We start from the raw sequence: 22,980 nt of genomic DNA, 5'->3' as shown, positions 1-22,980 counted from the left end.
GAAATACTGGCAAACCTTTGGTATATTCTGAACCTTAATAATTTACGCTTTCACTGCCAAGCCCATGATAATCTTACCACAGTCATGCACAAACCCTTTCATTCACATTAGCAAGTTTATGGTAACATATTTCCCGAAATCTGAATAGCTACTAAGCACGGATTGTTCTTAAATGAAAATGCTTGCTATTCTATAAAGTTAATCGGTGTCTAATGCACTCAGGTTTTTAGTCGCCGATCTGCCGTGCTTTCTAGAAAACACACCGGAATAAATATGCCTTCACTTTAAAACACTTTTGGAACATGTAGCACAACTAAAACGAGCAAATTACAATGTCCTTTGGAACTCATCCCGCACACAACCATACCATTGGAAGGCTGGGTTCCAACTCTTTGACTGCTGACAGTATTCTATATCTCCAAGAGAAAAGACGCATGAAGAATGCTCCGTTCTGATTGGTCCGTTTTCTTTAAGGCCAATAGAAAAACATTATTCTCTTGCATTAGTCCACACTTTTCATGACTAACCAATCAACAAATAAGACTTTCGAAGTGTACTTTTCCCGAAATAAATATTTAACATTCTGATATTTTGTTCATACTTTACGTTATTAACTATTTTCATTTGCACTTGAATTATTTTTCCTTTTACCATAAACTTACTTAACATATTATGGTACAAAATTCCCCGTCTGCATTCACACTGTCTCAAAAATTTCTCATGCTAGTTCGTACAGTGTTTATCAGCAGAACAACGATCTACATATTTACTTTAGACCACATTCATGTACCATTCACACTACTAAAAGCATATACAAAACTGTACAAACATAAACAAACAAAAAAAACCTTCAAGAAATAAACAGAACAATTCAAAAAGCATTCTCTTGACCTTTTTCTTGAATGTCTGTGCACTACTGGACTATGGTAGATGAATAGTAGAACTACATACTCAATTGAACCTGCTTCAGACCATCTGTCACTACGCACGCACGAGTCATTCTCCCAATACGTGGGCTCCAGGCAGGAGTGATAAAAGGTGCCATGCCTTACCTTTACTTTGTTACCAAAAAAGGTGAACACTAGTCTCACAGTCATCCAGATTTAAATTTTCTGAAGTTGCTGAAGGCAAATTCCACTACAGTTCCTTTGAAAAGACTACAACCAATTTCCTTTTGCATCCTTCCCTGGACCAAGCTTATGCTCTGCCCTTTGCTCTTGTTGTTGAGAGGATGTTTCACCCTAATCTTACTTTCTTTTCCTTCAAGGAAAGACAGAGCAAGGTGGCGTAGTGGTTAGCACACTGGACTCTCATTCGGGAGGACGACGGTTCAATCCCGTCTCCAGCCATCCTGATTTAGGTTTTCCGTGGTTTCCCTAAATCGTTTCAGGCAAATGCTGGGATGGTTCCTTTGAAAGGGCACGGCCGATTTCCTTCCCCATCCTTCCCTAACCTGAGCTTGAGCTCCATCTCTAATGACCTTGTTGTCATCGGGACGTCAAAAAGCTAACTAACCTAACCTTCGAGGAAAAAGTAAAAGTAGTGCAGTGCTTAAGCTACAATCCTAGTAGTAGCTGAAGTTTTTGCGTTCAGTTGTCAAAACAAAAATGCTAGCAATTATTTATTGCCGATGTACTTCTGTGGCCATTTGTAAGTCTTCTCTCCCTTCCCCATCCTTAGTTACTGGAGTAATTAGCATGTTGGATAACTTATTGTAATACAGGATCACAGCCTCTATAAATTCTTTAAGCAATGAAAATTTCCCTCTTTCTGCTGTAACTGTTTTTATTATTCAAAATGTTAAATATATGCCTGCTGTTGTTCTCCTGTTATGTCTTTCTTAGTACATTGTATTATATCTTTATAGACGCACAACAACAAAAAGTTACAGCTAAAAGTGGGAAATTACGTCGTACATTACATCCTGGTGGTTACAAGTTGCTGTGTTCTCACAGGAATTTCTCCAGTGATGATACCGGCCCCTCTCCCTCTCCCTCTCCCTCTCCCTCTCCCTCTCCCTCTCCCTCTCCCTCTCCCTCTCCCTCTCCCTCTCCCTCTCCCTCTCCCTCTCCCTCTCCCTCTCCCTCTCCCTCTCCCTCTCCCTCTCCCTCTCCCTCTCCCTCTCCCTCTCCCTCTCCCTCTCCCTCTCCCTCTCCCTCTCCCTCTCCCTCTCCCTCTCCCTCTCCCTCTCCCTCTCCCTCTCCCTCTCCCTCTCCCTCTCCCTCTCCCTCTCCCTCTCCCTCATATTGCAATATGCATGGATGCCCACAGAAATAATCTTGGTGTCGGGCGTGGGATGAAGAAAGGAAGGGGACAAGACTCAAAAACTGTCATTTTCAATATAAACAAGTTGGTCATGCATCAAGAAATACATTTTATAGGTGACTCAAGAAACTTACTATAGCCTGAAGAATTGATAGTTGTCCAGTCAAGGCAACCACTTCTGGAAATGTGTGAGGCTTTTGCAGTGAATAAAAAAATCTATACTCCATTTTCAGGGAGGGGGGGGGGGGGGGGCGATGGGATGGGAGGGGAGTGGTGGGCTTGTGAATGTATGAACCTATATGCTATGTTATTTCTCATTTGATAATAAGCAGTTTGTACGGAAAGAATGTTTCATTACTGAGCACATTCTAAAACATCAAACAGTTGACACACTGGTTAAGACACTGCACCGAAATTTGGGAGATCTGGAGTCTAAATCATCCTGTCCAACCATGAGTTAAAGGTTTCCTGTGATTCCCTCAAATCACTCCAGGATAAAACCAGATGGTTTGCTCACCATCCTTGTTCAGCAGATTTTGTGCTCTACATCAAATAGTCTAGATAAGGGCGTGACTTTAAACTCTACCTTTACTTCCTTCTTCACTTTGAGGACAGATGGCTATTGCCACTTCAGTCACTGGCTTTTCATGGCATCACCTTTCAAGGAAGAATCATTCCTGCTGCTAAGTAATTAATGTATGTAATTGTGATGACAAATTTAATAGCTTGAAAGTGTGATAAAACTGTTAACCCAAGAGAGGAGCTGTTGTTTCCTCCAACACAAATAGTGGAATGCACAATTGAAAATTTCACAATGTAAGGAAAAGATAGTGCACTACTTACAGCGAAGATGACATGTTTAGTTGCAGACAGGCACAGTTAAGACACTTACACATTAGCTTTTGGCAACAGCCTTCATCAGAAAAAGAAAGAGAAAAACCCACCATTCATTCACACAAGCCAGCACACCTCACTCACACATGACTGCCAACTCTGGCAGCTTGGACCAACATGCAAATGGCACATGGAAATGAAGCAACAATCTGGAGGGGATGGGGAAGGGGAATGGATAGCAGTGTCCCTTATTGCAATACACACATGCTTCCATACCTCACCTGTTCTTTTTCTTCCATGTTTCTGTACATTTTCAATGAATTTGTGCATATTTTTATGTGGCTTCATGCATTGTGCATATTTTTAAGTATCTGTGGGTGTTTTCTTTTGTGTATTTACACATTTTTATGCCTCTTTCCTCTTATCCAGCCCCTCTCACAACAATCATCACACTATTTTGCCCATTTCTGTGTCATTCCCATTTCCTTTATACCATTCTTGCCACAATGCACCCCTGCTCCATCTCTGGCCACCAGTGCAGAAAAGTATTGCTTTCCCTGGCTAAAACCCAGTATTACATTCTATGCTGCCTAAACCATGTAATTCATCCGCCCCCCCCCCCCAACAGCCTAACCATAAAAATTTATTTCTCTGGATCCCCCCCCCCCCCCCTTTCACAGTGACCTCTTCATATTTCAGATTCTGGTCATCACAAACATGGTACTATAAAAACATACATCCATGGCACAGACATCCCAGAACCATCTCTGCACCCTGTGCAAGGTACTGCTACTGTGCAATCCTTGTGCTACACACACATCACATCTCTGAAGTTGAATCCCTTGCCCTCCAGCGCCTGGAGGAGCCTTCAGGACACCACCTTCGTAAGTTATCTAACCTGCTGACATGCTACTGCTGCCCCAGGTCACCACTATCTAACCCCTATCCTACCCATAATGTTCCTTTTCGTCCACTGCTCATATCATCTAAACCCTGTCTAGCTGAACCCTTCAGCTAGCCATATCCTCAACTCCTTGCCAACACTCCACAAAATCCAAAGTCAAAACATTCCAGTAACACAAGTTGTTTGTTTCCGCCAAACACTCAACCACACAGAAGTTTGTCTGTCCAAAAGCTTCACCTTTAGCTAGCTCTACACTCATATTTAACCTGCTGAGCTTGTCTGTTCTTCTCCCAAGCCCTGCAATGTAAACACTTCTTTGCCACTGTTCCCTCCAACCAAAGCAACTTAAGCTCAACATTGAACTGTGCCACTCCCAGTTCATACTACCATCCAATTGTGATCTCCCCCCCAGCCCTACCCCCAATTAACCATATGCTGGTTACCTCCCAGGAGTTCCATAGCTCCAGCTTGGCCTCACCGTCCTTTTCCAGGTCCCTTCCTCAGAACACCAACCTTTCAGCTGAAGAAAGAGTAGCCATACACAACCTAAAAACAAATCCTGACCTGGTCATCATACCTGCAACAAAGGTTCCACCACTGTTGTTATGAATCACAATCTACAAAAAGATCTCCCATGCCATTCCCCTCATACCTCTGTCAATTATCTGTCTCCTCCAACTATAAGCTCTGTCAGAGTGATCCCATTCCAGAAGTCCAACACAACCTCCAATACCTGCTTAAAGGCTTAGGCCTCTCCCAGAACCTCTCCCCTGAATCCATTCCCCTCCTCATCCCTCCATCACCCTGCACACCCAGCTTATACATACTCCCCAAGATCCCCAAATCCAACAATCCTGGATGTTCCATTGTGGATGGTTATTGTGCCCCACTGAATTTTGGTTCTCATTGACAGTTGCCTGTACATCTGCCCCCCCCTCTCCCTGCCTCTCCCCGCTCCCCTCTACCCCCCCTCTACCCCCCCTCTACCCCCCCTCTACCCCCCTCTACCCCCCCCTCTACCCCCCCCCCCCTCTACCCCGCCTCTACCCCCCCTCTACCCCCCCTCTACCCCGCCTCTACCCCCCCCTCTACCCCGCCTCTACCCCCCCTCTACCCCGCCTCTACCCCGCCTCTACCCCGCCTCTACCCCCCCTCTACCGCCCCCTCTACCCCCCCTCTACCCCCCCCCCCCCTCTACCCCCCCTCTGCCCCCCCTCTACCCCCCTCTACCCCCCATCTACCCCCCCTCTACCCCCCCTCTACCCCCCCCCCCCCCTCTACCCCCCCCTCTACCCCCCCTCTACCCCCCCCTCTACCGCACCCCCCCCCCCTACACCCCTCCTCTACCCCCCTACCCCCCTCTACACACCCCCATCTACCCCCCATCTACCCTCCCTCTACCCCCCCTCTACCCCCCCTCTACCCCTCCCTCCCTCCTCTCCCCCTCACTACCCCCCCTCCTCTACCCCCTCTCCCCAAAATTCATTGAGGAGAAGAATGTACAGGAAATTGAGGTAACATGGAGAATACCACAGACAGAAGTAAAGGAAGCTTATGCTATTAAACTTTCAGAATCCACATTACCATACAAGTCGTGAAGAAAGTGTTTCCTACAAAGGATTCTTAAACATAATGTCAGTAGAAGCTGGATCAAACATCCATAACTGAAAGTTTTCTCGTAAAGATACCCACGCAGCAAAATCAGCAGGTCCTAAGGAATGCAGAAGATAACATTGAGGATCAAAGTCAGTTACGTTGACTAGAATGATGGTTAGAAAAATCAGCTAGTATATCCAGAATAATATAAATGCCATTTGCTTCCCTGGAGCATTGAAATTCAGGGTTAAACAAGACCAGACCTTAAGACCACACCACATTGGTTTTCTTTTTGACTTACCAGAATGTAATTATCCAGACTACGAGGACAATTGAAGAAAACAATTAGACACTCATCAAAACTCTCAACCACTGTGGGCTTAACAACATTTGCAGAATGTGAAGGATAACAAAAAGCCATACATCGAAAATGGCTCCCATTTTACAGTGGATCACAATGAGCTCAGGATTAATGTGTAGGTGTTTGGCCTCTTACCACAGATGCATTTTTTGTCCAAGGCTTATTTCCTCTCAACCGTCATTCCAACTTGCAAACAGCTGCTTCAGTAATGCACTTGGCATATGGATGACTGTTCTTGCTCCTAATGAATCGCTTAGACAGCAAGATTCTCAACAGCCACATCACACAGTTCCCATAACAATTTCTCCTTTTGAGAGACTTCAACACACACAGTGTGCTATGAGGCTCCAGTAAAAAAATTGCTCAGAGTAAGTGTTGGCCTCACAAACAGCAAAGGAAAGGTCTTGCCATGACAGTTGAACTACCATCTTGTCTGGGTTTTTTAATCAAAAATGGTCCATAGTCATATCCAATGTGAATCCAAGTGATGTCATTATTGGTAAGCTGTTCCTTTTGTTGGTGACAGTATTCAGGATGAGTGCTCACCCATTAAGTTATAAGGGATGTGCTCAAAATCGGGTGCAGTGGCCCCTCCTGTGGACTGTATCTTAAGATTTATGCAGTGTGACTCTGACAGATACCTTAGAACAAGGATATAGCCAGGATTTTGTGACAGGAGGCGTCCAATTTGTTGAAGAGGACCTTAAAAGGTTCATTTTTTTATTGTATGCTGAAAAAAGATGTATTTATTTTTTATTTATTTAATGTAAATAATTTGCCTTCAGCTAGACTTCTAATGTATGCAGCCTCATAAATGAGTTCGTATTTATCCATGATAATATGGATATACAGCCGTTGATGCCAATAAACTCCTCTACAATTTGTTCTGGAGATCTGAGTGATGCCGGAATTGTAGTTCAGTTTGTCCTGCCTCTAATAAAGCCTACTGAGTGAAGTATTCAGTGATGAACTTGAAGGGATGACACATGATGTCTGCTGAGACCAGATGATAACAATAACTAACAAAATGAAGGCAAAAAGGGGGTGGCATCTTTGACTAGTAAAAAAAGGTCTTGAGTACTAGGTTCAAACCTTGCCACTGCTTAAATTTTGAAATTAGCAATGGAGGCTGAAGACTTCCACGGGAAGAAGTCGTCCTCATTCTACCAACTGCCTTGTCAAAGGGGGCAGATGAGAAAACAGAATTTCAAGGCACTTGCTTGCCCTTGAGGTAGGAAATTGCCCCTAAAAGGCAGATTAATCAGCAATGATCAATGGCATGAAGACACAGAAGGCAATAGAAACAACTGCATTAAAGACACATAATGTGTATCATCAGGACCTGTGCTCTGTAATTGGAAAAAGGTGTCGTGTTGATCTCTCCATTGGCAAAATGTTCCACATCAGTCTCCTATTTGGATCTCTGGGAGGAGACTGCCATAGGTGGAGGTGACCATGTGAAAAAGATAAAACAACCAACTAAAGGCACCATTCTAAGAGTTAGGGTGTGGTATGTCCCACATTTGAGCATGCTAGGGAAGCTAGAATATCTGAAGTGGGAAATCCTACAGCTCAGTTTAGATATAGTGGGGGGTCAGTGAAGTGAAATGGAAAGAAGACAAGGATTTGTGGTCAACGAGTATAGGGTAATATCAACAGCAGCAGAAAATGTTATAACAGGAATAAGATTTGCCATGAACAGGAAGTGGGCCTGAGAGTGGGGTGCTATGAACAGTTCAGTGACAGGGTTCTCCTCATCAGAATTGACCACAAACCAACACCAAAAAGAGTAGTTTAGGTACACATGCCAACAAGATCACGAGCAGAAAATGAAGCAATAGAGAAAGTATAAGAGGATATTGAATGGGTAATTCATTAAGTAAAGAGAGATGAAAATCTGATAGTCATGGGATATTGGAAGGGGAAAGAGCAGAAGAAAGGGTTTGCGGAGAATATGGGCTTGGTACTAGGAATTGGAGAGAAGGACTAATGGAGTTCTGCAACAAATTGGAGCTAGTAAAAATGAATGCTCTGTTCACGAACCGCAAATTGAGGTGGTGTGCTTGGAAATGGCCAGAAGATACTGGAATATTTGTTACATTACATTATGGTCAGGCAGAGATTCCAAAATCTGGTATTGGATTGTAAGGCAAACCCAGGAGCAGATACAGACTCAGTTTATAATTTAGTAATTATGAAGAGGAGGCTGAAGTTTGAGACTTGTCACGAAGAATCAATGTGCAAAGAAGTGAGATGCAGAGGTAATAAGGAATGAAGAGATACACTTGAAGTTCACTGATAATGAATAGGGTTTGGAGGGAAAATGTAGGCACAAGGAACAGTGAAAAAACCATGGATAATAAAGAAATACTTCAGTTGATCAATGAATGAAGTAAGTACAAAAAAGGTTCATGGAAATTGAGGAATACAGACTTACAAATCGCTTAGTGATGAAATACATAGGAAATACAGGGAAGCTTGGGCAAAATGGTTCCATGAAAAATGTGGGGGGTAAAAATGATTGAAGATATGACTCGTATAGAAAATTCCCAACAACCCTCAGCGAAATTAAAAGCAGAAGTGGTAACATCAAGAGTGCAATGAGAATTACACTGTTAAATGCAGAGGAGAATGTGAATATGTGAAAGAATACACTGAATGCCTCTATGAGGGGGAGGACTCGTCAGATGACATGATGGAAGATGGGACAAAAGTCGAGAGGGAAGAGTAAAAGAGCTTTGGACTTCTTAACATCAAACAAGGCAGAAGGGAAAGGTAACATTCCATTGGAATATCTAAAATCATTTGGAGTGCTGGCAACCAAATGTCTATTCACTTAGGTGTGAAGAATATACCTTTAGACTTTCAGAAAAACATCATCCACACAACACCGAAGATAGCAAGAACCTAAAAGTGTGAGAATTAACAGCTCATGTATCAGAGTTGCCGACAAGAATAATGTACAGAAGAATGGAAAAAATACTGATGACCTGTTAGATGATGAAAAGTTTGGCTCTTGGAAAGGTATTGGCACCAGAGAAGCAGTTCTGATGTTGCAGTTAATAATGAAAAAAGACTGTAGAAAAATTGACACACATTTGTCAATTTGGAGAAAGCATTCAACTATGTAAAATAGTGCAAAATGTTCAACATTCTGAGAAAAATAACAGATAGGCTGTAGGGAAAGGTGGATAATACACATTATTTATAAGAAGTGTGAGTTAACAACAAGACTGGAAGATCAACAACGAAGTGCTTGGATTAAAAAGTGTATAAGACAGGGATATAGTGTTTCGCCCCCTACTGTTCAGTCTATACATCGAAGAAGCAATACTACAAATAAAAAAGGGGTTCAAGAGTGAGATTGAAATTAAAGGTGGAACGATAGATTTGGTGATGACATTGCAATCCTCGGTGAAAGTCAAGAAGAATTGTAGGATCTGTTGAATAGAATGGACAGTCTAATGAGTACAGAATATGGATTGAGAGTAAATTGAAGAAAGACAAAAGTAATGAGAAATAACAGAAATGAGAACAGTGAGAAAATTAACATCAGTATTGGTGATCAAGAATTAGATTAAGGAAAGGAATTCTGCTACCTAGGTAGTAAAATAACCCATGACAGGTGGAGCAAGGAGGGCATAATAAACAGACTAGTGCTTGCAAGTAGGGTGTTCCTCGTCATGACAAGTCTGCTACTATTAAACATAGGCTTTAGTTTATGGAAGAAATTTCTGGGAATCTCAAGAATGAAGAGGTTCTCTGCAGAAATGATGAGGAAAGGAGTATATGGAAAACACTGACAAGAAGGAGGTGCAGGATGATAGGACATCTGTTAAGACATCAGGGAATAACATGATAGGACATCTGTTATGATATTGGGAATAACTTCCATGGTACTAGAGGAAGTCAGAGACTGGAATACATCCAGCAAATAATTTGAGGACATAGGGTGCAAGAGCTACTCTGAGATGCAAAAAGCACAGGAGAGGAATTTGTGGCAGGCTGCTTTAAACTGATCTGAAGACTGATGACTCAGAAACACATGTAAAACATACATTGTCATTTTTTAGAATGTTTATTTAAAAGTTAGTTAGAGGTGTGATGATTGGACTGAAAGCTAAAAGCATTTTATGGATAAGACATTTCACAGTAGATCATTGTTCTTGTAGTAAAATGTGAAGACATACTATTAGTTCTGCAACTGAGCCATCTTTACACACAGATACCTAGCACAAAATGATGATCCAATGTAAATATGGCTTTCAGTGCCAGAGTCTCTGAAGAGATGTTCAGCTTGCCTTCGATACAGCTCTTTTCATTTAAGCAGAGAAGCTGCTGCTTTAATTGAACTGGCATCTTTCAAGAAAGAAGTAGTTGGGGACCAGTACCAGCATTTGCCTGAATTTAAAATAGGAAACCACAGAAAACCATTTCTCAAGGTTGCCAACAGATAGATTTTGATCACCCTGCTCCCTAAATCCAGGTGTTGCTAGCTCAGTCTCGAAGTTGGTAAAACTGGTTGTTGTACATTGTTCTCAAATAAAATAAAATGCATCACAACAAAAGATGGAATTCTGATGTTGCATGTTTTCCTTTAATTGTACATGTCTCGCCATTTAATAGTTCATGAAAGTGTGCATATTTTAAGATTTAGTGACCTCAGTTATTGTAATATTAAAAGAGCATAAATAGATTTTGGACACGGGAAAAGGGGGGGGGGGGATGCAGAATGCAGTCACCATCGGCTAGGACAAATTCAAACACCCTGCTGAAAAAAACTTTTAGAAACGAACTAACTATAGAATTTAATGTCTTCGCTTACACCTTATGTTCCTCACAAACTTCACCCCATCACTCTGTATTGGAACGGTTTCCATACCTGAGTATTGTCCGGGTGACCAGATTGGCCGATATTTTGCCTTTCGTGCTAATAATGATAAAATTTTGAGCAAATTTTTTCAAGAAATGCACCATTGCCATTTGGGTGATATTTTTGGTGGTCAATGTGACTTCTGGGTGACACAAGCAAATCACTTTATTTTTAAGCACTAATTTTAAGTGAATGTTGTTTGGAAGATGGTTTACCTCTCTGCTGCCTTGTGAAATACTGACTATTGCAACCTCAGAGTTCTGTTCATCTCCAGATAATGACTCCAATGTTAACATTAAACTGTTAGAGATAGGTAATTAGGCTATTATAGGAGAGCATGCATATTTTTAACTTATCGCAATGTTAGTGAACGAATCAGAATCGAATCGGAATTGGTTTCTCTCTGCTTTCTTGTTAGAGCCTTCTCCATAGTTAAGAACTATTAGAACAGCACACAGTACAAAAATAATAAACAGCAGCAATTGTATTACGAGGGTGAGTAAAATGAAAACCTTAAATATTTTTTAAATATTATTTATTGTGCAGAAGTGGTACAAAGCTGTATCACTTTTCAACATAATCTCCTCAACCCTCAATGCAAGTCCTCAAGTGCTTACAAAGTGCATAAATTCCTTTAGAAAAATATTCTTTTGGTAGTCCGCGCAACCACTCGTGCATTGCGTGGCGTACCTCTTCATCAGAACGGAACTTCTTTCCTCCCATTGCGTCTTTGAGTGGTTCAAACATATGGAAATCACTTGGGGGCAAGGTCTGGTGAGTATGGTGGATGAGGAAATTGTTGCAACTGTTGTACGGGCAGTGTGGGGCCTTGCATTGTCATGTTGCAAAAAGGACACCTGCTGACAGCAATCCATGTCGCTTTGATTTGATTGCAGGCCGCAAATGATTTTTTAGGAGATCTGTGTGTGATGCACTGGTGACAGTGGACCCTCTAGGCATGTAATGCTCCAAAATGATGCCTTTTTCGTCCCAAAGGAGAGTCGGCATAACCTTCCCTGCTGATGGTTCTGTTTGAAACTTCTTTGGTTTTGGTGATAAGGAATGGTAACATTCCTTGCTCACTCTCTTTGTTTCCGGTTGGTGGAAGTGAACCCAGGTTTCGTCCCCAGTTACGATTCTTACAAGGAAGCCATCATCTTCTCATTCAAAGCGCCGAAGAAGTTCTTCACAAGCATCAACATGTCGTTCTCTCATTTCAGGAGTCGGCTGCCATGGCACCCATCTTGTAGACACATTGTGAAACTGGAGCACATCATGCACAATGTCGTGTGCTGACCCATGACTAATCTGTAAACATGCTGCAATTTCATTCAGTGTCACTCGGCAGTTTTACTTCACTATGGCTTCAACTGCTGCAGTGTTCTGTGGAGTCGCAGCTCGTTGTGCCTGACCTGGACAAGGAGAATCTTCCACTGAAGAAACACCATTTGCGAACTTCCTACTCCATTCGTAGACTTGCTGCTGTGACAAACGTGCATCACCATACTGTACCTTCATTTAGTGATGAATTTCAATAGGTGTCACACCTTCACTACGCAAAAACCGAAAAACAGAACGCTGTTCTTCCCTGGTGCAAGTTGCAAGTGGGGTGGCCATTTTTATACTGATACTGCGACGGAGTGTGTCCATCTGCACTATGCTGCCACCTGCAGGCCATTCTGCATGCTGTTTGTAGCACACTTACCAACTTACAGTTTAACGGTGTGAAATTTCGTTTTGTTATTACAAATCTAAGGTTTTCATTTGACTCACCCTCGTAAATTCAGCTGTAAGCAAGCACTGAACTGATTAACAAAACAATTAAATTCAAGTAAGGCCAACAATGTAAAAGAGTTGGTCTTGGCTAAAGTATGGATAGGTGATAGCCAATAGTGCTACTAATGTATTGATAGTTTAAACCTATTGATTGCACTGTTGACTATTGATAGTGCATATCCCATTTTTGTTGTATGACTGAACTTCAAAATACAAAGGCCGATCCAAATTTTCCGCTCGAAAGCCGTACAGTCCATAATTGGCATGTCGTTCAGACAAAAGCGCCTTGGACGTTGAGGCAATCATCCTACCGATGCAGAAGGTTAAAGATACCCATTTGGTAAAATACAGTGTCCTGATGCGTGAAGAAGTCTGTAACTGCTTGCTGCCTATCCTCGATGACGGGAATGGTCAACTCTTAAAGGAGTAAAAACATGCTAATCACATGGGAAGAGATCAACACTATATGGCCAGTGCTAGAGTATTTCCCACCTGAGTTCCTGTAATTTCCGTGTTATGACATTTGTGAAATGGGTATGTGCGTTTTCATCAAGCAGAAGCACCCCTTGTCAGATCATTCCATAACTCTGTTTTTTGACTAACATGCTGCCCCATACACTCTCCATTCTCTGATAGATGTCTACCATTGTCTGTTCTTCTGTACTTTGCCAGCCAAGAAAAAGATACAGTATGCTGGTACTTGTCGCACACATTTGGTAATAACATCACCATAGTTCATGTTTCCTCATTTAACACACGCACACACACACACACACACACACACACACACACACACACACACACACACACACACACACCGAAAAGACACAAATGTCACTCTAATTCCTTGCCCACATATATGTACTTATATACCAACATATGTTGCACATAAGCTGCAGCACTGTTGTAAAGTGGAAACTTTTTGATCACTCTTTGTATTTTTCAGCCATATCGTGTGTAATTTCATTTAGGTTATTGGGGGGGGGGGGGGGGGGTGATCTGGACCTGCTTTGTGGCTACGTCCTTGCCTAAAAGCTGAACCAGCTCAAGATGATTTTAAAACTACTCAAATGCACATGGGGAGCACACAATTGCACCCAGACGATATTATTTTATCACACCTTTTGTACACCGAACTGTGGATTTAGTTGACTGCTCTGCAATCCATCCTCAAGCTTTACTTGTGAAGTCAGTTTATATGACCTGGAGGAAAATGCAGTCTGAGGGTTTCTGGAACATATGAGCTGTATTAGAACTATGGAACTCATCTCCTCAGATTCTGAGTACACTGCAAGCCATATTGTCTAGTCTGTCGTAGACATTCTGCGTCATTTAATCGACAAAGAAAGATAATATTCTACTGGGTGCAGGGAGATGTGGGAATTCAGCATAGTCAGATAGTGAATGTAGCAGTCAAAGTGATCTGTATATATTCTAAAGTCTAAAAATACAAAATCCCACTACATCCAGTTGTTGGGGCACAGGGCAGTATGTCATTGGGAGGGGAAATAATTGGAAGTGTGGGCAAGAAGCTGCAGGTGGCAAAGTCAGTTACACAGTCACACCATACTAACTTCTGACCATGAAGGTGAATGGAACTCTTCATTTGTCTCCTCTGACTCGTGGATTTGTACCACAAAGTAAAACACAACAGTGTGTGGTGTGCGGTCACATAAGTAATGTCCACACAATAAATTTTGGTTCAGATCATGAGCTTTTATACAAAGTCTTGGGAAGTAAAATTTAATCATCGTTAACTAGGCGAACTCTTCCCATTTGGATATTTTTCACAGTTTACTTCAATTTTGCACACATTTATTTTTGTGTTTTTCGTAATGTACACTTAACAGTGTGTGAAAAGAAATATTGCTACTTATCGTAAAGAAGGTACATTAAGTTGCAGACAGGCACAATTAATACACGCTTCCATAAAGCTTTCAGCCACAGTCTCCATCAGCAAAAGAGAAATGCACACCATTCGCACACAGGCAAACACATCTTGTGGCACATTTGACAACAGACTCCAGCAACTCAAAACGGAATGCAGCTATCACATGGGACACATTTCCGTGGCATAATTTACACTTAATTATTCTCTAATTTAGTGTGAAAGTACATCGCGTTGGCTCGGGAGCTGACAGCTTGTAACCTACGTCCGTACGACAACACAGTGTTTGACATTCTTCAGAACACTGATTTTTCACCGTGTATTTATGGCCATGTGATATGTGAATATGCAGAGAAATATCTATTACAATCATTTAAGTTTTATGTAATTGCTGCTTTCCTCTCATTTTCAAGACAGTCTTCTTTGTCAACCGCCCTGTGCTCCACTAATTTTAAATGATTTTTTTTTTTTTCTTTTTGTTTTGTCAGATTATGGATATTTTACATGAAGCTGGAAAAGTGGATCTGTCTGTTGTGGACAGTGTAAGGAAATACATATCAGCAAGTCAGATTCCTCTGATCAATTACATCAATACTACAGTTGCACCTGCAGGTAAAGTCTGCACATTTTAGCATTCATAATTGTAATTACATTGTGAAACTCCTACTCTGTACTAGCCTGTGTGGTGTGATGAGCCTCACTGCCAGATTAAAAATTTGTTCCAAAGTAAAGACTCTCACTCATCTGTAGCCATATTCAGGTTCAAGTCATGGTCTGTCACACAGTTTTAATACCTCAGAAACAGTTATAACTGTAATTATTCATTAGTCCCTATTATTAGCTCGTCTGCCCCATTATAATATCAGTTGTTTTTCATCAGAATTGGGCAAGCTGTGAACATGGTAAAAGGAAGTTTTGATGTAGTTATTCCAGTTTCTATGAAGTGGTCAAACCATATATTTGAGGTCATTTTCTTTTAAAATTATTTTAAATTAGAATTCTATCCATAATGAAGCCTCATATTATGCACTGTTAGGACATCCATAAATTGGAATGTCAGTGTCATTACTATAATGCTGTGTCCAGTGTGGTTCTATTGGAGACATTGTGTTCATTTATTCCTGTGACCTATAACCCGGAGAGGTCACACAGTATTGAAGACTTAATTGTGAACTGCTAACTTGAAGACAGGCATAAACTATCCAGAGAAAGTCTGTTAAGAAAGTTTCAAGAACCAGCTCTAAATGATTGCTGTAGTAATATACTACAACCCCTTACGTATCGCTCACATGTGGATCGTGAGGATAAGATTAGAATAATTACTGCATGCATAGAGGCATTCAAACTATCATTTTTCCTGTGCTCCATACATGAATGCAACAGGAAAAAATCCCTAATAATGGGTACAATGGGATGTACGATCTGCCACACACCTCATGGTGGTTTGTAATGTATAATTGTAAACATAAATGTAGAACTTGATTAGTTTTATTGGGTGGGTGGGTGGGGTGGGGGGGCTACTGTTTATTGTGGAATCTCGGCACAAATCATTCCCAGTGGTAAAAAAAAAATTATGTAAATAACATTTAATATTTGGAGTTGCGAAACTATAGTCTTTACTGAGGTAAAAGCCACATATTTTATACTACCTTTACAGAGAGATCATTTTTGCCTTCAAAACATTTACTGGAGTCACTACACATACTTTGGACAGGGGTGGGCATAAAATGACTGGATCCTTTTATCACCCACTAGACTCATCTCATGATGTAACTGAAAACTTAAGAGAGAACGCCAGTTTACTTGTACATAAGTTCCACAATCGTACTGTGATTATCGGTGGAGACTTTAATCATCCAACAATCAATTGGGAAAGTCACTGTCTTGTTAGTGGTTGGCGTGTGAAGACATCCTGTGAAACATTACTGAATGCCTTCCCTGAGAATTACCTGCAGCAGATAGTTCAGAACTCCACTGGTAATGGAAATATATTGGATCTGATGGCAATAAATAGTTGTGATCTCTTTGAGGACGTCCACATTGAAAATGGTATCACTATGATGTGGTCTTGGCAGCAATGACTACCAAAGTACAAGGATAACTAAAACAGGCAGGAAGATATGCAGGGTGTTACAAAAAGGTACGGCCAAACTTTCAGGAAACATTCCTCGCACACAAAGAAAGGAAATATGTTACGTGGACATGTGTCCAGAAATGCTTACTTTCCATGTTAGAGCTCATTTTATTACTTCTCTTCAAATTACATTAATCATGGAATGGAAACACACAGCAACAGAATGTACCAGTGTGACTTCAAACACTTTGTTACAGGAAATGTTCAAAATTTCGTCTGTTAGCGAGGATACATGCATCCACCCTCCATCGCATGGAATCCCTGATGCGCTGATGCAGCCCTGGAGAATGACATATTGTATCACAGCCGTCCACAATACGAGCACGAAGAGTCTCTACATTTGGTACCGGGATTGCGTAGGCAAGAGCTTTCAAATGCCCCCATAAATGAAAGTCAGGAGGGTTGAGGTCAGGAGAGCATGGAGGCCATGGAATTGGTCTGCCTCTACCAATCCATCGGTCACTGAATTGGTTGTTGAGAAGCGTACGAACACTTCGACTGAAATGTGCAGGAGCTCCATCGTGTATGAACCACATGTTGTGTCGTACTTGTAAAGGCACATGTTCTAGAAGCTCAGGTAGAGTATCCCATATGAAATCATAACGTGCTCCATTGAGCGTAGGTGGAAGAACATGGGGCCCAATCAAGACATCACCAACAATGCCTGCCCAAACGTTCACAGAAAATCTGTGTTGATGATGTGATTGCACAATTGCGTGCGGATTCTCGTCAGCCCACACATGTTGATAGTGAAAATTTACAATTTGATCATGTTGGAATGAAGCCTCATCTGTAAAGAGAACATTTGCACTGAAATGAGGATTGACACATTGTTGGATGAACCATTCGCAGAAGTGTACCCGTGGAGGCCAATCAGCTGCTGATAGTGCCTGCACACACTGCACATGGTACGGAAACAACTGGTTATCCCATAGCACTTTCCATACAGTGACGTGGTCAATGTTACCTTGTACAGCAGCAACTTCTCTGACGCTGACATTAGGGTTATCGTCAACTGCACGAAGAATTGCCTCGTCCATTGCAGGTGTCCTCATCGTTCTAGGTCCTCCCCAGTCCCACGAGTCATAGGCATGGAATGTTCCATGCTCCCTAAGAAGCCAATCAATTGCTTCGAACGTCTTCCTGTCGGGACAACTTCGTTCTGGAAATCTGTCTCGATACAAACGTACCGCGCCACGGCTAATGCCCCGTGCTAATCCATACATCAAATGGGCATCTGCCAACTCCGCATTTGTAAACATTGCACTGACTGCAAAACCACGTTCATGATGAACACTAACCTGTTGATGCTACGTACTGATGTGCTTGATGCTAGTACTGTAGAGCAATGAGTTGCATGTGAACACAAGCACCGAAGTCAACTTTACCTTCCTTCAATTGGGCCAACTGGTGGTGAATCGAGGAAGTACAGTACATACTGACGAAACTAAAATGAGCTCTAACATGGATATTAAGCATTTCCGGACACATGTCCACATAACATCTTTTCTTTATTTGTGTGTGAGGCATGTTTCCTGAAAGTTTGGCCGTACCTTTTTGTAACACCCTGTATATCTTCAGAAAACTAGATAACAAATCAGTAGTGTCATATCTCAGTGAGGAACTTTAAACTTTCAGGGCAGGAGCATGTAGAGAAACTATGGCTCAAGTTGAAAAGAATAGTTGACCATGCACTGGATAGATATGAACCCAGTAGAACAGCTGATAATGGGAGAGAATCTCCATGGTATACAGTCAACATAAAGAAATTTTCAGTGACTGCCATAGCAGAATATTGTCAAATGATCTTTCACAAAATCCAAGGGAATTCTGGTCATATGTACAGGTTGTTAATGACACCAAAGTTAGTCCAGTTCCTTCAGAATGAGTCAGGAACTGAAATTGAGGATAGCAGAGCAAAAGCTGAAATGCTTAACTCCGTTTTCAGATGTTTCTTTAAAAGGAAAACCCAGGAGAATTGCCCCAATTTAATTCTTGTATCACTGAAAAGATGAATGAAATAAGTATTAGTATCAGTGGTGCTGAGAAACAGCTGAGATCATTAAAATTGAACCAAGATTCAGGGCCCAGTGGAATCCCAGTCAGATTTTGTACTAAATTTGTGGCTGAGTTAGCCCCTCTTCTAACTATAATCGGTCATAGAGCACATGAACAAAGAACCGTGCCCAGTTCTTAGAAAAAGGATAGAAGAAGTGATCGACAAAATTGCTGTCTGGTGTGCTTGACATCGATTTCTTGTAGAATCCTGGAAAATACTCTGAGCTCAAACATAATGAGGTATCTTGAACAGAATGACCTCCTCCATGCCAACCATCATGGATTCCAAAAACATCGATCATGTGAAACCCAACTTGCACTTTCCTCACATGACACACTGAAAGCTTTGTATCCAGGTAGTCAGGTAATGCGATATTTCTTGTTTTCTGAAAATCATTTAACTCAGTACCACACTTATGCTTATTGCCAAAAGTACAATTATATGGATATCAACTGGAATTCGTGACTGGATTGAGGAGTTTTTGATAGGGAAGACGCAGCATGTTATCTTGGATGGAGAGTCATTGTCACATGTAGAAGTAACTTCAGGTGTGCCCCAGGTAAGTGTGGTGGGATCCTTGCTGATCGTGTTGTCCGGGGTAAGAATAGGCCCGAGGTATTCCTGCCTGTCGTAAGAGGCGACTAAAAGGAGTTTCAACCGTTTCGGCCTTCCATGTGATGGTCCCCCTTGGGGTTTGACCTCCATTTTTCAAAATTCTACAGAAGTACGAGCCTTTTGGGGAAGGACGCCTTACATGGTGTACCACTGGTCCTCAGTGCACTAAAACCTTGGCACTCAGCATTGTACCGGCGTTGTAACCATACCCACTATTCCTCAAGTTGGCCCTAAACGCCTGATGGGTTGTACAAGTTACGCCCATAGTGCGTCCCCATCTGCACCTACAATCATGGTGGACTTTCCATGGCACCAGAAATCCAGCACGGTAGCCAGCCTGTTGTGGTGGGGTCGTCATGTACCCTCTAGGTTGTAGCCCCCTGACAACACAGGGATCGTACTGCCGATACCTGAGCTGCACCCTCCCCACGTCGGCCAAGGAGTAGATGCCCGTCTCCTTGGGGCATCAGGACTCCCGGCAACGGTCATCCTGCCAGGTGGCCCTTGCTGAGGCTGGGTGGCGCCCGTGGGGAGAGCCCCTGGTCGGAGTGGGTGGTATTGGGGCGGACGTTTCGCAGATGAAACGTCAACCCATATCAGGTCGCTCTGCGGCCAAGTCTTTCAAAAGGAAAGGTACTGTTTCTAGTTCTGGTTCTCCTGCCCTTTCCCCCTTGGCCACTCCCTGGGAGGAGGGACAGGCCCGCCGACTTGGGGTGAAGTACTTCCCCCGCTATTTGGTCTGTTCTCGAACCGATGGGGGGACGTTTGCCACCTCCAAGCCCATGTTCTTTGTTCAGCACATTGAGGACATCTTCGGGGAAATCGAGGCTCTCAGTAAGATGCGTTCGGGGTCCGTTCTTATAAAGACCACCTCCGCCACACAGTCGGTGGCGCTCCAGGCGTGCGACTGCCTAGGGGACATCCCAGTGTCCATTGTCCCACATCTGGCACTAAATAGGATGCAGGGGGTTATTTTTCATCAGGATCTCCTGCTGCAATCTGATGAGGAGCTCAGGGCCAACCTGGAGCGCCGAGGCGTGCATTTCGTCCGGCGAGTCCAGCGCGGCCCCAAAGACCGTCGCATCGACACCGGGGCCTTTATCCTCGCCTCCGAGGGCGATGTTCTCCCAGAGAAGGTAAAGGTGATTTTCTACCGGTGCAACGTGCGACCTTACGTCCCGCCTCCTATGCGCTGTTTTCGGTGTTTGCGCTTGGGGCACATGTCGTCACGGTGTGAGGCTGAGCCCCTTTGTGGCGATTGTGGAAGTCCTCTTCGTGAGGAACACACATGCACCCCACCACCTCGGTGCGTTAATTGTCCTGGCATCCACTCGCCTAGATCCTCAGACTGCCCCGCGTATCAGAAGGAGAAGAAGATACAAGAACTCAAAACTTTGGATCGGCTCTCTTATTCTGAGGCCAGGAAGAAGTATGACCACCTCCATCCCGTGCCGTTGACCACTTCGTTTGCCTCAGTTGTGTCCACTCCTTCCGCGGTATCCTCACCCCTATCCTGTCCCCCCTCCACCTCCTCCCCCCATCCGGAGTCTCTGCCTCCGCCTCCCAAATCCCTCCCTTCCAAATCCTCCTCCCCCGTGGCCCCCGCCCTCTCTGCCCCAGGGGCCACCCTTCCTCCTCCTCCTCCTCCTCCCCCGCGGCCCCCGCCCTCTCTGCCCCAGGGGCCACCCTTCCTCCTCCTCCTCCTCCCCCGCCCCCCCCCCTCCCCGCCCCGCGCCGCCTGAGAAGCGATCCTCTTCTCAGGCGTCCATCGGGGAAACGTTCTGGACCCCAGCTTCCGAGGTCCGGCATTCCAAAACGGACCCCGCGCGTGAGGACCTTCTTCGGGTCCAGCCCACCATCCCTGTGCCTCCTCTGACTTCCAAGAAGGCCTCAAGGGCCCTCTCCACCCCGGCGCGTTTCGTCTGACGCTCCATCCGTGAGTCGCTGCTCCCGGCCGTCCTCAGTTTCGCCGGGACGCTCTGCTGCCAGGCGCTCAGCTGGCCTCTCGTTGGCAAATGATGCTGCCCCTCCTACACAACCAGGGACAGTGGCCGCAGTAGGCGACGACTCGATGGAACAGGATCCGCCTCCCGCCGGTTGTAGCGTTGTTCCCTCGAAACCTGGCCCTCCGCGGCCATCGAGGTGACCAGCTCTTCCCCCATCTCGTTCCCCCTCCTTTTTGACTAGCGATGGCCTTGTTACATTGGAACATATTCGATCTAATCGGGAGGATTTACAACTGCTCTTCCGCCTGCACTGTCCGCTCATCCTTGGTCTCCAGGAAACCAAGTTGCGCTCGACTGACCGTATTGCCTTTACCCACTATACCTCGGAGCGGTATGACCTCACCCCTGTGGACGGTATCCCAGCTCATGGTGGGGTCATGTTGCTCGTTTGGGACGATGTCTATTACCATCCCATCCCATTGACCACCCCACTCCAAGCAATAGCTGTCCGTATTACTCTTTCTGCTTTTACTTTTTCAGTTTGTACCATCTACACTCCATCGTCATCTGCTGTTAGTTGGGCTGACATGATGCACCTGATCGTTCAGCTTCCTCCGCTGTTTTTATTGTTTGGCGATTTCAATGCCCATCATCCCCTTTGGGGCTCTCCTGCATCCTGTCAAAGAGACTCACTCTTGGTGGATGTCTTCAACCATCTCAATCTTGTCTGCCTCAATACTGGCGCCCCGACTTTCCACTCGGACTCTACTCATACCTACTCCCACTTGGACCTCTCGATCTGTTCTACCACTCTTGCCCATCGGTTCGAGTGGTATGTCCTTTCTGACACCTATTCGAGCGACCACTTCCCCTGTGTCGTTCGTCTCCTGCACCACACCGCATCCCCACGTCCTTCGAGCTGGAACATACCGAAAGCTGACTGGGGACTTTACTCCTCCCTGGCGACCTTTCCGGCCCACGATTTTCTCAGTTGTGACAGTCAGGTCGCATACCTCACGGCTGTTATCATCAATGCTGCCGAACATTTCATTCCTCGTACTACTTCTTCTTCACGTCGCGTTTCCGTCCCCTGGTGGAACGAGGCTTGTAGAGACGCTATCCGTGCTAGACGACGTGCTTTACGCACCTTTCGCCGCCATCCTACGTTGGCGAATTGTATTGGATACAAACGACTCCGAGCGCAATGCCGTAGAGTCATCAAAGATGGCAAAAAAGCTTGTTGGGCCTCTTTCACCAGCTCCTTTAACAGTTTTACTCCCTCTTCTGTCGTATGGAGTGGCCTGTGCCGGCTGTCGGGCATTAAGGCCCACTCCTCGGCACCTGGCCTGACCTCAGGTAATGAGGTCCTCGTTGATCCTGTGGCTGTCTCCAACGCCTTCGGCCGGTTTTTCGCGGAGGTTTCAAGCTCCGCCCATTACCACCCTGCCTTCCTTCCCAGGAAAGAGGCAGAAAAGGCTCAGCGACCTTCCTTCCACTCGCTGAATCTGCAAACCTATAATGCCCCCTTTACTATGCGGGAACTCGAACGTGCGCTTGCACTGTCCCGGTCCTCTGCTCTGGGGCCAGATGCCATTCACGTTCAGATGCTGGCACACCGTTCTCCGGCGGGCAAAAGCTTCCTTCTTCGTACCTACAATCACGTCTGGACCGAAGGTCAGGTCCCCATGCGTTGGCGTGACGCCGTCGTCGTTCCTATACCCAAACCCGG

At 44.1% G+C, this 22,980-nt stretch overlaps 1 protein-coding gene across 1 annotated transcript in view; it reads left to right on the top strand.

Moving 5' to 3' along the window:
• Positions 1–22,980, top strand: part of LOC126458227 (uridine 5'-monophosphate synthase) — an 83,226-nt gene that overhangs the window by 20,339 nt on the left and 39,907 nt on the right. Inside the window, 1 exon segment of the mRNA XM_050095125.1 lies at positions 14,986–15,109. Within this exon segment, the coding sequence (XP_049951082.1) occupies positions 14,986–15,109 (124 nt within the window).

Source organism: Schistocerca serialis, chromosome 2 (assembly GCF_023864345.2).
Source record: "Schistocerca serialis cubense isolate TAMUIC-IGC-003099 chromosome 2, iqSchSeri2.2, whole genome shotgun sequence".
Taxonomy (NCBI): Eukaryota; Metazoa; Arthropoda; class Insecta; order Orthoptera; family Acrididae; genus Schistocerca; species Schistocerca serialis.
The sequence above is the reverse complement of the archived record's forward strand: the minus strand, read 5'-3'. Positions and strand labels throughout refer to the sequence as shown.